The following is a 17,629-nucleotide window of genomic DNA, read 5'->3' as shown; positions in this document are numbered from 1 at the left end:
TCAATTTCACTTCAGCCTGGCCCCTGCAAGTCTCTTGGCAAAGCTGTCCAACGCACGGTTTCCTTTATTGTAAACAACAATGAAGTGTGATATTTGAAAAAACACAGATGCACCACCGGTGAACTACGAGCCACCAATCATTTGTAGTCTGTACCCAAAGCGGCGTTTGAATCCCTCCTTCTCTTCCCACCTCTTCAAATTCATTGGCTGCCAGAGGAGTAGCGACAATGTTTAATGCACCATGCGGTGTCCGGACTTCAGTCAGTGAGAGGAAGCGTTCTATGTGCTTATGGTTGTGTTACGTGCAGACAATACTAAGTAACGACTGTGCGCAGATATTAAAGAAAATCACAATTTTTTTTCTGTCAGCTACAGAGAGACTTGTGGCAGAATGTGGGGCTGTTGCTGACCACCTCCTAAGCAGCAGCTGTCTCTCTGTGTGGACTTTTACGAGGACGGCGGACAAGGACAAAATGCCACTACGGGAATCAGTCACTCAACGCTGTTTCGGACTGGGGGGAAAACACTGATCACCTTTTAAATATCTACTTTGGATCTACCTTACCACATGTCTGTTTTTTTTATTTTTATTAATCTCATCATAGAGTATTTCTCCTAACAGTTTTCTCCGAACAGTTTTCTCCGAACAGTTTTCCTTTACTGAAGAACGGTGACTCACTGCAGGCAGAAGGCGAGCCGCTGCATCCTAATCAGACAGCGGAGAGGACTTCAGCTCATTGACATTACAGTCATACTTTTCTGGAGCACTTTTTTCACCCCACTGCGCTGCACTGTAGCCTGCGTGTGCAGCGGAGGCTTGTGGCTTTTCTTTCTGCACAGAGGAGGGAAAGAGGATACGGGTGGTACCTACTGAAGTGGTTAGGTGATGAAACTCCCTGAACCCTGCTGGAACTGACTGTTTTGATTTTTACAGTATCATTTTTTGGGGGTACTGTTGCATTGGTTTCTTTCGGTAAGTTTACGTTTTGTCTTTTATGTTCTTTAGGTCTCTGGAAACCCTGTCTGTTGCTCATTTCCCAAACGGTTATTTTACAACCATCCCTATGCATGCGGATGCAACAGCTTCTTCCAAGGACCGTTGAATCTTGCAGAGAGCGAGTGATAGAGCGAGAAAGAGACGCACACAGACAGAGAGCATCAGTGGAGAGAATTACACGGCTGTGCTGAGATGTTGACAGCTCATTTCCGAATTTTTATAAGGCTCATTGTAAATATCCGGATTATACGGATTTGTTAATGCGTGTAAGAGGCTCATTTTATTCACATTTATTCGAATAGCCACAATAGGCCATCTTCTGCTGTAAGCCTGCAGTGTTACCATATTATTAAAGTTGCCTATTAGGCTACAGTTTAGTCAGCATTATCATAATGTGTGAATGTGCCTTCATCAGGCTAAGGTCAAGGTGTGCATTGCATGTTAGAGATAGAATTAAAAACTACATTCTGTTTATAATGATACACGCTACAAGGGGAATCATTATTTCCCTGTGTATCTGGGCTGCGCCGAGTGTCTTCCCAAGGTTAACTAATTGACAAGCTTCCCCCATAATTGTTGAGATGAATTACACATGAGCCTTGTTTCAGTTTTGGCTCAGCAGTGGATCTGATTTCTTACTGGCAGAATGGCTAGTGTAGCCTAGTCTGTTTTTATTTGGGTGACTAATTGACACATACATTAACAAATATATATTTTTTTCTGTTTTCCTTCTTAGGTGGTTTGAGTGAACACTTACAATGACTATTCAGTTTGGCGACTGGATCGTGATTATTGCTCAGATGAGTCTGGGCGCTCAGCTGAATATAAATTAGGTGTTCAGCACCACAGATTGCTGGGAGAGGAAGAGAGAGACAGAGCAAAGACAATCCACAAAGACAAATGCCAAGGCCTCAGATGATGAACAGAACTCTTTATTTGATCCTGAATAATAGAAACGCCACATTTGAACAAAATACCAACAGGTCGAAGGAAGTGTAAACACGACAGATTATAGCAGCTTTTACGGAGTGGGGATGTATCTTTCTATTTTCTTTTTCCTCCTCTTATGGGCTCAAGCCCTGACATTGAAAAACTTGAATTACTCTGTCCCGGAGGAACAGGGTCCGGGTACAGTGATTGGGAACATTGCCAAAGATGCTAGACTCGGACTCGAACAGGTTGGGCAGGGAGGACAGGGTAAGAAAGCCAACTTTAGGGTGCTGGAGAACTCGGCTCCGCATCTCATCGATGTGGACCCACAAAGTGGACTGCTGTACACAAAGCAGCGCATCGACAGGGAAACCTTGTGTAAGAGAAACCCCAAGTGCCAGCTCTCCATGGAGGTGTTTGCCAATGACAAGGAGATCTGCATGATCAAAATAGATATTCAGGACATTAACGACAACTCACCCATTTTCCCCTCGGATCAGATTGATATTGACATTTCTGAAAACGCATTGCCAGGGACACGCTTTCCCCTGACCAGCGCGCATGACCCAGATGCAGGGGAGAACGGCCTGAAAACCTATCAATTAACACGCGATGACTACAATCTCTTTTCCTTGGAGGTAAAATCCCGTGGGGACGGGACTAAATTCCCAGAATTAGTTATTCAACGGCCATTGGATCGAGAAGAACGAAGCCATCACACCCTTATTTTGTCAGCCACAGATGGGGGGGAATATCCTAGGTCAGGTACCATGCAGATAAATGTTAAAGTTATTGATTCCAATGATAACAGCCCCGTCTTTGATCAGCCCTCCTATGTTGTGGAAATTCCTGAAAATTCACCTCCTGGTAAAGTGCTGATTGATTTAAACGCCACTGATCCTGATGAGGGCAACAATGGACAAGTAGTCTATTCTTTTAGTGGATATGCCCCAGAGAGAATCCGGGAGCTCTTTTCTATAGATTCCAGAACAGGGGTCATAAAGATTCAGGGAGAAATTGACTACGAAGAGAGCCCAGTTATTGAGATTGACGTCCAGGCAAAGGATCTAGGTCCAAATCCAATCCCAGGCCATTGTAAAGTCACTGTTAAAGTTCTTGACAGGAATGATAACTGGCCATCTATAGGCTTTGTGTCTGTGAGACAGGGAGCGATCAGCGAGGCAGCACCTCCAGGCACTGTCATTGCTCTCGTCCGTGTCACAGACAAGGACTCGGGAAGGAATGGGCAGCTTCAGTGCAGAGTGCTAGGTAATGTCCCTTTTAAACTTGAGGAGAACTATGATAACTTCTATACTGTGGTGACAGACAGGCCCTTGGACAGAGAGGTGCAGGATGAGTTCAATGTCACCATTGTGGCCAAAGACAATGGCATTCCTCCTCTAAACTCCACAAAGTCATTCACCGTAAAGATTCTGGATGAGAATGACAATGTTCCTCGCTTTACCAAGTCAGTTTACCTTCTTCAGATACCTGAGAACAACATCCCTGGGGAGTACCTAGGTTCAGTTCTGGCACATGACCCAGACCTTGGCCAGAATGGCACAGTGTACTACAGCATAATCAACTCCAATGTGAGTGGGGGTGATGTCAACACCTATGTTAATGTGAACGCTGCTAATGGAGCCATCTATGCAGTAAGATCTTTTAACTATGAGCAAATAAAGTATTTTGACTTTAAGGTTCTTGCTAGAGATGCAGGATCTCCACACCTAGAGAGCAATGCTACAGTGCGCATCAGTGTTCTGGATGTCAATGACAACATCCCTGTCATAGTTCTTCCCCTACTCCTAAACGACACGGCTGAGATACATGTGCCACGTAATGTTGGTGTTGGCTACATTGTGACCACAGTGAGGGCGGTGGATAATGACTATGGTGAGAGCGGGAGGCTCACATATGAGATCTCGGATGGAAATGAGGAGCACCTCTTTGAGATTGATCCGGTGACTGGGGAGGTGCGAACAGCCCACCCATTCTGGGACGATGTGAACCCCATTGTGGAGCTGATCATCCGAGTATCGGACCATGGCAAGCCAACTCTCACTGCTGCCGCCAGGCTCATCGTCAAGGCCTCCAACGGCCGTCCTCCTGATGGACTGCCACGCACGAAGGACACTCAGAACTGGGACATATCCCTGCCTCTTATTGTAACTCTAAGCATCATATCTATCATGCTTCTGGCTGCCATGGTGACCATAGCGATCAAGTGCAAGCAAGAAAACAAGGAGATCCGTACCTATAATTGTCGCATTGCAGAGTACTCGCACCCTCAGCTGGGAAAAGGCAAGAAGAAGAAGATTAACAAGAACGACATCATGCTGGTGCAGAGCGAGGTGGAGGAGCGGGATGCCATGAATGTGATGAATGTGGTAAGCAGCCCTTCCTTGGCCACCTCTCCCATGTACTTTGACTACCAGACACGCCTGCCACTCAGCTCACCAAGGTCAGAGGTTATGTACCTCAAACCCACTGCCAATAACCTCAGCGTGCCCCAAGGCCACGTGGGATGCCACAGCAGCTTCACAGGCCCAGTCACCAGCACTACAGACACACCTACTAACCGCATGTCCATCATACAGGTAAGAGAAATTGCACTCCTCTCACTGTTATGCCACCATTTTCACGTCACAACCCTCAGGAAGCTCCCATTTCCTATATCAACATTTGCCTCCTTGTTTTGTAAAGTGAAAGAAAAAAAGATAAGGGCAGGCAGAGGCAGAGAGGCCCAATAGCATAGAGGGAGAGAGAGAGGAAGGGAGGGAGGGGTGAGCATTAGGAGGATTAAACAGTCATTCTGGTGCTCTCATAGAACAGAACCAGTGACATCGACACAAATCAGTTGTGCTTGAAATACGTCACTGCAGGCTTTTGAAATCAGTTTACATGTAGAAATCTTTCATTAATCACTCAATCACTGTCATTTCATTCCCGTGGAATAAAGAGGACCAATTCCATTTCATACTACGTATCCCACAGATATTTGCATGTCCAAATCCGATAACTAATTCTTATTGAAAATACATAAAACATAATTGTATATTATGTTAATATACCTGTACACAGAAAAAAAAAACTGACTTAGACTTAGAAAACTTTAATGTCCCCGAGAGGCAATTTGTTTCACAGTACAGGCATATTGAGACATAATCCACAACACAAACATTGAACCAGACATCCACAGCGCTACCTATCCAACACATCAATAAATAGAATACAGTAAAAGGAGTATATTGCACAATATTATAAATAAAATAAAAATACAAAATTAAAAACTACTGCACATTATTCTACTTCACATCTATTCCTTCAGTCATACCCCTCCCTACACCTTATTTAATTGGGTTATTGCCATAGGAATGAATGAGTTTTTTGCTCGGTTGGTTCTGACATTGGGGTATCTATATCTACGACCGGAAGGGAGCGGCTTGAACTCCACTGAAAGTGGATGGATGTCGTATCATTAGAGTAAAGTTACACCAGTGACAGATGCGTGTTCACTGTTTCAAGCCACTGTTTAACATCATATCAGTCATCAAATTCTATAGCTCCATGTGGTTAATTGTAGCGATTTTAATTCCTAGAGATTATCAGATTGTACTTATTTTCACGGCTACTTTATACGTCTTTGGGTGGAGTACTTGGTTGTATAAGCCTCTAACGTGATAACTTCTCTGTGTCTTTGGCCTTAAGCCCATTAAAAGTCTGTTGTGTCAGACGAGGATTAAGGCCTGCTTAAGACAGTGGTATGTAACACTGGAGATATGGGCAGTTGTAGAAAAGCCTTTTTCTGATGTTTACCTATTTACCTATAAAAAAAGGGTTAATGAGTTTTATTATTATTATTATTATTATGTTCTGCCTATTATTCTGTTGGGCACAATTGGAGAATTACATTCCTTTTAGTTACATCCTGATGGCTGCAACTATTAGTCTCTCCATTAGGCTCTCTGCTGTATTTTCTATCCCACTATTTGCACTAGATGTAGATGTGACAATGACTGTGATCAGATGTGATGTGTTCCCACCAGGGAGGAAGGCCACTGTCTGTTGTTCCCACTCTCAGTCTCAGCCCTGCTTCTATTATGAGCCAGCTGCATAGGGCAAGGGTCAGCACAAAGACCGTTAAGGCTTCCTAATCAGAGGGACAGAATAATTGCTGGTCCTTTCTGCAGGCTGTTTCTCTGCTAATGTAGTGATGATGAATTAGACTGTATGAGGCTGTTGCACATCTTTACTTTTCTTTCCCCTTTCAGACTGTCAAAGGGAAAACATGCATGAGCAGCAACAACACATTCCTTAGTGTCTTGTTTACAGAGGGTCCCCTTGATAATTCAGGCGTGCAGGGTGCTCTATTGTATTATTCAACAGAAACCTGTGTAGAGGGAGATGGCCTGAGGCATTACGTTTCTTCAGGATCTGTACAGAAGCGTATCACTTTTCTCCCTCCTCCCCTGCTTCTGCCTCCTCTCTCCGTTCGTGTGGACAGTAAGTAACCTGAGTCGGAGGAGAGTGGCTATGGGAAAAATGTCAGGAAACAAAGACAGAATTCCCCTTCCATCGATCCCAAGGCCTCTCAACCCATCTGTCACTATAGTTGCCACGGGAGGACAGGCTAAATAGGAAAAATAAATAAAGAGATGGATAAAACGGGAGAGCACATATCGCCTGCTCAGTCGGTTTCACAAGGGCACCTTAGTGCTGCTCTCCTCATCTGCACCTAGTGGGGCTACTGTAGCTGCCTGCAACTCCCAGTCTCTCTCCACACTGCTGCTGGCCTCTAATGATGTTTTATAGTGCTGCACTGGCAGACAGGCTGGGCTTGGTCTCTAGCTGGGAGAAGGGAATAATATGAACATATCAGCAGAGCTCTGCTGGCCTTATCATTGTCACCACCGTGCCAGCAACCGGCCCAGTGAAGAGATTCATTTAATTTCTAAAGAGAATTCCTGGGATAAGGAGATGGATGATACGTAATGATGCCTAATTCCGCTTAAGGCGTTGAAGGGAATTACTTAGTGTGGAATCAAGGTTAAAACCAATCTGCTGCAAAATTCCTCAATTCTCAGGAAGAAGGGATTTCAGTAAATTGCTCCAAAGAGTGAGCTGTCTCCCACTCTGTCTTGAATACGTTTTAGGATTTTGTCCCACATTCTGTTTAGCTTCAGCTGCTGTGCCAAGCTGTGGCTCACCGACTGGTTCATAAGTTTCTCTGCAGCTTTTTTTTACACCTTTTCGGGAACATTGTTACCAAACATTCAAAGACTCCTGTGTCATTACCTTTAAATGGCCCATAATTTATCATATTGATTTGTTTTGATAAGTTTTGAGTGTAGTAATTTGATTCACCATGAAACTGTAATTAAACTGAATCCTGTCTCGGTGGGAGACCATCCATGTTAATAAGGTGCAGGTGGTACAGAGGGGGAGTCTGAAAGGCAATAAAAGCTGCCTTTAGGTGGCGGCATTCTGCCTTGTGATGGGGTGGCATTGAGATGAGGGTGTCGAGGAGAAAAGGTGCTTTTAGTCTCTGCTGACTTTACATTGTCACTTGTCACTTGGTAGGGAGGCTCCTGCTGCTCTAATGAAAAATGTCAGACATGAATACGTAACAAACACATGGGATATAGAATATGTTTTTCTGGAATTGCCTGACAGTTTGGTACAATTTTTTAAAATGGCAATCACTGAATTTACCAAGCAGACACCTAATCATAAAATCACAATAATAATCATAATATGTAAAATGTGCACACAGTTACAATTAGAAAAGCAGGGCAGATACTTTTTGTAGCAATTGATAATAAACCAAGGTCTTTAAATTGATTCTAAAAATGACTGGCAGCCACAAACCTATTGAGGGAATTTAAAGCAGTTAAGAGGTGTGGCTGTGATCATTTAAGCGGCACATATACAATATAGAAGATACAACGTTCACTCCTTTGATCTGTTTAGGTTGAGCGTGTGTATGCCAACAATGTAGCTGGAGCAGATGTGGAAAATGGGTGCTTCCAGGAATGGTCTTACTCTGCATAATTTAGTGAGATTGTGTGTGTGTGTGTGTGTGTGTGTCTGTGGGTGTAGCGTTATTGTGTATTCCAGGCATGTGATTTAAGCCTTTAGCTGGCAGGCTCCGTGACAGAGCCCCTCTCTTTTATGAGCGGGACAATCTTGCATTTGTCCGAACCTTGAAACCCCCTTCCTCCAAGAAACGCACACACACACACGCACACACACTGACACACATGCACATGCACACGCACGTACACACACACACACACACACACACACACACACACACACACAGATGCACATGTAACCGGGCTTGGACTGTTTTTAAGGATTCTACCGAAGTCTTAACAAAGCCTCCGCTGTATATTGTATTGAAATTGCTCCCACGCTTCAGTGGCCACTGAGGCAATGAATAGAAAAACACTCTTTATTTCATTTCTTTCCCTCTCCCTTCATCTTTAGATAACTGCTTTCCTCTGGAGCTTTCTATGGAATGAGTTTGGTAAACCTGTATGTACTGAAGCCCACTTGCTGACAGGATTGAGCAGCTCAACAACTAGATGTAGTCAGTCTCAACAGTCATTTATAGAAATGAGAGAAGGTTCGAGAAGCCATTTGTAATTTGTGTACTTTTGTCCCCCAGTTGAGCTCTTCTGGGCCACTAGGCCAGATTTGTTTTGAGTTTGTCAGTTCAAAAAAAGAAAATTATCGGCTCGCCTTGGGTTGTGTCTTAATATTTCCTCAAATAAACCTTCTGCTACTGTACATACCACTACATGCTGAAATTCTGAATTATTTATAGGCAGTATTATTTTTCCTCATCTTCCCCAAGCTCGTACTGTAGATACAACTGAGAGGAAGTACAGTCAGACCACAGAATGTTGCCTTGGGGAACAACAGTAAATTATGTTATCTCTACATAACCAAAATATATAATTGTTGTCATTGAATGTTTGGTTTATTAGCTGCCATTAGTGGTATTTCAGTTTGTAGAGGAGCTTGTTTCAGTGCTGATGCGTCAGTATGTCTTGAAGCCTTAGCAGAAGTGTAATGCACAGCACAAAACAGCAGCTATATTTGCATCCTCTTTCATTAATAAATCATATGTTTAACAAATCGGAGGGAAGCGGAAGATGTCACGATAAGCATCAGGTCTCTGGCTACACATTTGTGAACATGATATAAGCAGAATTTGAGCATTAATTTACTTTTCCTGGGTCTGTTAGCAAAATTTGAGACAGCATGAGAGAAAACTGGGGATGACTGTAGTAATCTGTCATGTAGCCGATTCTTGTCCTCTCAACACCTCTGTGGTAATGACGAAGAAAAAGTTGATAAACACACACCAATGTCTGTATCTTTAAATTGCCACTAGTTCCATTAAAACCTTTTAAAGCGACGCAGGTTGAAGATTCTTCAAGAAGATTGAAGATTTACCAAATTAATAGTTAATTTGCAGAAACGTATTACGAGTACCCAGAACATTTGTTTGAGATCGGAGGCAGCTGTGGAAGTGAATTTTTTTTATTCATTGCAAGTTCTCAAAAATCCAAGTAACCCTGCAAAATAATTGAATGTATATGTAGGCCCCTGACTATGTCCACCACTAACCCTAACCTTAACTTGAGCAGAGTCAAACTATAGATTGATTGATTGATTGATTATGTATACATTATATTGGTCTAATTGGTCAGCCATTATAAAACCTTTCAGGCAGCTGTTGTGCATTCATTTGGACCGAGCACTTATCTGTGCTGCATAGTGCATAATTTCATTATTGTAACAGGCCTCCTGACCTGGCAATGTAGGGAAACAAAGAGATTTAGTTTTTTTTCCAAGTGTAGAGAAAGAGACAGGATATGAGAACACAAGTTGTCCTCCGTGATAGCCAGATTGCCCGGACACATTAAACCAATTTGCCTGGTTCAATAGGAAGCGGCCTATTGGAGATGACATGGGCACGATAATAAGACTGTGGATTGTCAGTGGACATTCGCTCTCGAGTTTTTGTGCGCATGAGTGTGTTTGTGATAAAGAGGAAGTGGGTGATCAGAACTCTGCCTTATTCACTGACACTGGATGACAGACTGTCATGTCATTTTGTTGAGAAGTAAGGGCCATTATTTAGCTTGGTTTAGCTTCCATAGACAGACTGGCATTTGAAGTTGTTTCAGATCAAGTCCTATCACACTTAGTAATTACTTTTCTGTTCTGTTCTAACAAGGCTACCAAGAGCCTGACTTGTTTATTTTGCCAGTCATTCATGTCTGTTTTCTCATGTGACAGTGTCTCTTGTTTTCTTGACCCTGCTGATACTGCGAGCTTTCCATATTTCATACATTGCATTTCAAGTGCACGCCTACACTAGATGCATATGTGCATTTATACCTGACAATCATTTTACTGCGAGATTTTCTTTTTATTTTAAACTCCTCCAATAGAAGCTAGAAGAAAGATAAGATTGTGACAAAAAAAATCTGTGCATGCCCCCAGTAGATTTTGAAACATTTTCCTTAGTGCTTCTGGCATTGTGCTCAAAAATCTCTGGCACAAGGAGCCAACCTAGCCTCACAGAGGTCACAAAAACAAGAGAACAAAACATAACTTTCACAGTGGAGGAATCTAACATTCAGCTGCCATGTGTGCAGAGATGGCAAAAGTACTCACTTACCGTACTCAAGTAGAAGTACAGATAGTTGTGTTAAAAAAATACTAGAAGTATACTTCTAAAAGTAGAAGTACTGATTTAACTTCTTTACTCAAGTAAAAGTAACAAAGTACAGGCTTGGAAATTTACTTCAAGTATAAAAGTAAAAGTAGCCTTGCGAATGACAACCATTTTTTATGCAAAGCTACCTGGACCACACAAATGTTACTAGAGTACAAGCTGAGAAACTTCAGTGGACATGGAAAAAAGGCTCTTTATATGCCATTGCCTACATTTTAAATGGATGTCTGTCAATAGGCCTAAAACATCACATATACAGTATGATTATTGTGACAGAGACTGGGACTCCAGGTTAATAAGATTCTGACTGAGTAGCAAGACATGAATTCAATTGTGATTCTGTGAGAATTCACAGATCCAGTTTCTCTTTTTTAATCTTCCCCTTAACATTTAAAGGAATCTACATGTATGCGTGTGTGCTTAAATATGGCTTCTGGAAAGAAAATAAAGGATACAATATGAATTACTAAACAAACATTAATTAAGAAGTTCCCCATACTTTTAGAGTTACGCAGCACATTCGCCCAGGAGTCATTCTTGATGCCTACTATCTCAAACACCTCTCTCAGATAAGGCCAAGGATGATTGGAAATGTCTTGCTGCTTGTCTGCCGAATCTCTGGGATCTCCGTTTTCTTCATTTTCAATCATGTCGCCGTCCATACCACTATGTGCTAACGTTACCGCCATCAAGCCGCAATGATTTGCCGCGAATGAATGCCGCCAAATCTGTGGAGTCGTCTTGTAGTGGTGCGTCAAGTGAAACGTATATTCCCATCCAATTAGATTGAATTCGGTATTGATGATGCGAAAAATAATAACGGTAACTCCACTGAAATTATTTGAAACTAAAGTAACGAGCCAATTTTGTAAAATGTAAGGAGTAGAAAGTACCGATATTCGTGTTAAAAATGTAAGGAGTAAAAGTAAAAAGTCAGCACAAAAATAAATGGTAAAGTAAAAATATCTGAAAAATCTACTTGAGTACAGTAACAAAGTATTTGTACTTCATTACTTCCCATCTCTGCATGTGTGTGTGTGTGTGTATGTACATGCACATGCACCTGTGCAACTACCAGCTGTGCTCTGAAGCACTGGCCTTGCTGGTTCACTCAGATTGAAATGGGCTTCCCTGTAGGGACTGCCTGCCCCCTGAGGGCTCTTAGATCCCTCCTGGGGTCTTTAGACTTAACAGTTTGAGCAGCAGGGTTCTGGAGCTGCAGCAATAGGTGGATATATAGGAGTGACCTCACAGTAATGTGTGCTGAGATGCACAGCGCACAGAGGGCTGCATTGGCGTACATGGCATGGCGATGTATTCTTTGAACTGCCAGCAGCTGGGTCTCCTTGCTGTAAATCAAACACTTTCAAAGTCAAACAAAGTGAAACTCGCTCTGTTGTGTCTTGGAACCAGTCCAACCTGAGAGAGCTTTTATTTCTGCCACATCTTCCTTCACTGTGCCCCCTAGGCATGTGCTGTAGAAACAACACGCAGCTCAAAGAATGAGTTATGGGAATCTGTTCTCACCTTCTATCTCATTAGTATAAGAGAAATGATTTATCCCTTTCTCCCTGAATCTCTCTTTCCTTGTCCTTGCCTTCTACAGTTCAGCACTTCTTCAGCTTCTTCAGTAATGTGATTAATTGATTGGAGGGATATACCATGAACACCATCTAATTTTCTCTAATTTGACCTAAGTACATGTCAAAACAAAGCACTATAAAACGGGCTTCTTCTCCCACATACAACCACTGGAGTACATTACAGTCGCCCAATCCGGAAATGAGTATTTTTGTAAACAGTGTAAAATCTAATCTAATCTAGTGTTAAAATCTAATCTAATCCTGCCAGTTTATGTTTGCATGTTTGTGTGTATCTGAGAAGGTCCTAATAGGAGAGATCCCACGGTCTCCTCTGTTCCTGCTTATATTTGTAGCACAGTTTGAAATCTGACTCCCATGTCTACAGCCCTGTGTGTGTGTCTGAAGGGAATTGACAGCCACTGTGTTTTGCTGTGTTTGTGGCAACAGAGGCGAATGAGTCGGCACTCTCAGATGTTATTGCCTACACAAAAGGCCCACTAAATGGCGGGCACACAAGATTTGTCATCAAACGTTTGACTGTGTCTTCTCTTCAGGGTAGCAGTGGCGATGCTGAGTGCTAATGGCGTATTGAAAATGGTATATTTGGCCGGTCTCGTGTTTTTCTATTGTAGTCCACAGATGTACTCAATTGGCCCCTCACTGGGTTTATGTCTTAGACAGAAATCTTTTTAGGGCCTTTAGCATACAGATCAATTTCTGGTTTGCTCCGTTTCTTATGGATTTTTCCTCTGTTTGGTACTAAAATACTGTATTTCATTATCTATCGCTCTGAGCATTGTTTAGTTAAAAAAATTTGACTAGTTCTCACTCTCTCTTCTTTGCGTGCCCCTGCTCTTGCTCTGACTCTCCTCCTTTTCGGATTCCCTTTCTTTCTCTCTGCTCTTGTCATCTCAGATAAGCGATGCAGTTGCTCATGTTACTGACGACCCAAGCCAAATTCATAATGATGAGATTATCTTGTCAACAGTACAGAGTGTATATGTCTGCTGTATTGATCTTCACACAGTCTTAATAAATGAAGTACCACGATGAAAGCGTTGGCTCAATGATAACTCTGAACAGATCTTGCTATTCATACCCTCAACACTGCTGAAATGATGAATGGAACTTGTGTATTCTGCCCTTCTCCTCTCTTTTGCTCCTGTCTTTCCTACTCTCCTCTCCTATTTCCAGATTGATGGGGTAAAACAGCCCCGCTCCCCACACACATTGTCTGAAATTTGTCCTCTTTGAGGTCACGTTGACATGCGGAGTCGCTGTAGAGACATGGGTGCTGCTGTGGGATAGACCACAGGGGAGGGAGAGCGGGGAGGAAGAAATTACTAGCGCTGGAGCTTGGGCCTGTGTGTGTCTTTAGATCACAGAGGTTTGAAGGGGGGTTTATCTGTGCATTTGAAGAGAAGGTCAGCAGGGTTTAGAGCTTGAGATTATGTGTGATTGTTTCTTCTGCGTGCTAGCTGATTAATGCTAAAGCTGGTCTGACAGATACTTAATGCACCATAGATGCACTTAAAAGAGAATTGGAGGAACTGGCGTCCAACACTTTGACAAGGGAGCATTATTCTAAAGCCTTTTCTGTCAGTTTTTACCCAGGTGTATGGACAGTATCCTTCCTGTTTTCTATTCCCCCTTTTCCCGGCCCCTCCTTTGCTCAGATTCCTCTGACCTGATACATATACAACAACTAGTCTATCGTGTGTGTGTGTGTGTGTGTGTGTGTGTGTGTGTGTGTGTGTGTGTGTGTGTGTGTGTGTGTAGAGATAGAGAGGGAGAACCCAGGTGTGTGTATATGCACTTGTGCATGTATTGACATTAGACATATGTGTTCCTGCATTCTGTGTGTCTGGGTTTGTGTGTTTATATATCTGCGTTTGGCCTCGGTTTTAGGCTTTGGAGAAATATCTAAAATCCTTTCATCCTCCATCCATTCAAATGGAATAATTTGGTTCTTTTAATGTTTTTGTTCCCTAGCCCTCAGCTTCTGTCTTGTTAACCCCCAAACTAGACCACATTTTGTGGATGGTTTATTTCAACACTAAATTATAAAAGGCTTGTTTCTTTAGTCAAATTTAATAAAAATATTGGATAGGAGGGCTCAATAATATCAGTTTAAAAGCGTATTAGAGGTGTGCTTTTAGCCCTTTTAGATTGTAAGGCTGCAATCACTCAGATTTCAAGAATTCAAATTTGAATGCTGACTTACTGTAAACAACGAGCACGCTAATTTAGCTAATACTCTAAACACTGAAGGATACAGACTTTTGTTCAGTTTGTTTTTGTGAATGCATTTTTGTATTGCAGTTTGTTAGATCATCTCTAGGACCCTCCCCCTCCACACATTAGCCACTTACAGTGGCCATTCCCTATCCTTCTCACACTCATTGGCCTGCCACAGATTCCGGATTCATTGACGCGACCCTTCCACGTTTAACGTGTAAGGAAAAAAAAAAGGGGGTGGGGGCAAAGTTACTCGTCGCACATGTGCGACTGGATGTAAAATTCAGTCGCACACTCTCAAATTTTGGTCGCAAAATGCGGCTCCATATAAGATACGGTTGTGATCTTTTATGTACGTTGGAGTGGGCCTGTTACCTCTATAACAGCTTTGGGAATTTGGGCTGAGTTGGCTTTGGATTAATAAGCAAGGTCAGTGTTGCCTTCAGTTAACAGCAAAGCTGTTGTAACTATTGATGAGCAAGTACTGAATGATTAGTAGCTTACCCACCAAGATCATATACTGCACCCTTTTCTTTCTTTTGACTGCTTTCCTCAAAGTTTGAAGGTTGTATAAATAATTCAGCATCAAGTAAAGTCCTCCGTCTCCCACTCCTCTTTAATTTTTTTCCCCCAAAGTTGAAAGATTTTCCTTTATCAATAATCATAAGACTGGTCCCAGCTGTAAGCTACTGCTGGTTAAATGTGTCTACACAAAACGTCTCAAGTAGTGAGGGAAAACAACACTGCTATTTTAGGAGAGAAGGGAAACTGCTGTGTTAGGGGTTTTTTGTGTGTTGGAATAAATATCTATGCCAAAAGCTACATTTATCATTTACTCCTGGGGCTAAACTGCCACAGCTGTGGATTGTGTTGGTAGGAGTACAAATGTGCCGTCTTGTGTCGCCCTTCCTCTTCAGAGTAGAAAGGTTTCCTCTGAGATGGCAGCTGAGACGGAATTGACTGCCGGAGTGTTTTTAAAAGATAATCTCGTTTGGAACTGCAGGCATACAGAAGTCATATTGCAGAAGATAATTGCAAATGTAACTGGGCCTGTAATACTTAGTATTATAGTAGTAAGATTAGAATGAGGAGGGCTTTTGCCCTTTTCAACTGGAGACCAAAAAAAAAATAGGTGGGAATAGAGACAGGGTCACACCCTATTCCATTTAGACTCTTTTTTTTTTTTTTTGTCTAGTGGACAGTTATTTAGAAAGTTTTTTTTTTTTTTTTTTTTCATGTCCAGGTCCTATTTTATGATATTTTTTTTTCTTTTATGGCTGGTGTAGTGTCGACTGTCAACACCTGAACAGGCTGCCCTTATTTTATTGCACTGCACACAGGTGTGACTACACCTCATAATGGCTCAGGAATAACGCATATACATACACACACCAATGATTCATGTACTGTATGTTTATTTCAAACGTGTGTGCTGTGCGCCACTTTATTCCGCTGGTGAAAATGTTTGTTCTTAATTGTTTTTGTTTCTTATTTAAAAAGGAAAGGAAAAATGTTTTTATGTATATTTTTGTGGAAACATTTGAAGAGAAAATCTAATTCTAAAAATTTGCCAAAGTGAAGCTCACAAGGCCACAAGCACCACAGCCCTATTACTAAATCCAAAAGTGAAGTATACAGGACAATAGAACAGCATTACAACTAGGGTTGGGTACTGAAACGCGGTGCCAATAGGGCACTGGTTCCGATGTAAACGGTAGTAACCAGACCGAATAAGAACGAACATTTTGGTGCCTCATTCTGCCTTTTTTTTTTTTTTTTCCCCAGAAGCATCGCTGCATGGGATGCTACGTTACCGTTAGCTAGTAGCTGGATTAAACACAGTGGTTAAAATGCTGACAGCTTACGTTGGTGCAAAGTGTGACTACATTTCCCTGTAGAGGATTCCAACACCTGGACGTAACAGTCTGACTGCAGCTGCCGTCGGAAAAACCACACAGACGGTGCATTTACTTGAAGTTCGCCAGCATTGTGGTGCATTCCTAGTTATTGTAAAATACCCTTTTCCCATCTGGTGCTTGTTTTTGTCGTTTACCAGCAATTTACTGGTGAAATAAGTCATTGTAAGTTATTGTTATTACATTATTAATCAATCATTTAATTTTGACCATATGTCCATAGCAATAAGCAAGCGTTGTTTTGTGCTCTTTTTTCATATTTTATATTATATACATTATAAATATATTATATATATTTTGGTTCAGGCACCGGTTCAGGAACCGTTTAGTTACCAGCACCATTTTAAAAGTATCGTTTTAGCACCGGTATCGGAAAAAACCCAACCGATACAAAACCCTAATTACAACACACATCGTAACCACTGGATGTCGCAAATTTAGTGACATAATATAATGTTTGATGTAGTTTTGGGGGATTGTAGCATGTACCCATTAGATAATTTGCATTCTCTCTCCATTCTGGTGAAACTATGTTTAAATCTGGTGAAGATCTTCAATGAGTCTTGAATTCTAGCACAAAGATATGGGTTCCTTGACTGAAACACTTGGGATTCAATTAATATGATTTCAATAGGCCTAGAGATGGCCCGATACCATTTTTTGCTTCCCGATACCGATTCCGATACCTGAACTTGCGTATCGGCCGATACCGAGTACCGATCCGATACCAGTGTGTCATATATTTTATTATGTTTTAACAACTGTATACTACTATCCCTGTATGGATGTGATATTATTTTTATCTTTGTTATTGGTCTGGCTCAGGTTAAACTCTTTGTGAAACATGAATGCCACAGAACGTTCTTTTATTCTGCAGTTTGACAGTCAGTTATAACGGAAAAAGAACATAAATAAACTACTTTAAAATAGATTTTCTTTAGGGCTTTATTACGTGGTATCGGATCGGTGCATAAACTCCAGTACTTCCCGATACCGATACCAGCGTTTTAGGCAGTATTGGAGCCGATACCGGAACATCTCTAAATAGGCCACAGTCAAATTGGTGTTATTTTCTTCCATTTAGTGAAAAAAAAAAAGATCCAGTTTGCTGTAGTATAGCGCCTTAGTTTTGTGTTTCCAATGTGGCAGCTTATTGTAATCTTTACCCGAGGGGATGTTGGTCAACATCATAACGGTTTATGGGTAA

At 41.8% G+C, this 17,629-nt stretch overlaps 1 protein-coding gene across 2 annotated transcripts in view; it reads left to right on the top strand.

The window, feature by feature from the left end:
* The first annotated feature begins 256 nt into the window (after positions 1 to 256).
* pcdh17 (protocadherin 17) overlaps positions 257 to 17,629 on the top strand; it is a 70,733-nt gene continuing 53,360 nt past the window's right edge. For both annotated transcript variants that reach the window (XM_078246515.1, XM_078246505.1), the window contains exons 1-2: positions 257 to 973; positions 1,734 to 4,527. In XM_078246515.1, coding sequence (XP_078102641.1) covers positions 2,032 to 4,527 — 2,496 coding nt within the window. In that variant the 5' untranslated portion in view covers positions 257 to 973; positions 1,734 to 2,031. The remainder of the gene's footprint in view (positions 974 to 1,733; positions 4,528 to 17,629) is intronic.

Source organism: Sander vitreus, chromosome 1 (genome assembly GCF_031162955.1).
Source record: "Sander vitreus isolate 19-12246 chromosome 1, sanVit1, whole genome shotgun sequence".
NCBI lineage: Eukaryota > Metazoa > Chordata > Actinopteri > Perciformes > Percidae > Sander > Sander vitreus.
The sequence above is the reverse complement of the archived record's forward strand: the minus strand, read 5'-3'. Positions and strand labels throughout refer to the sequence as shown.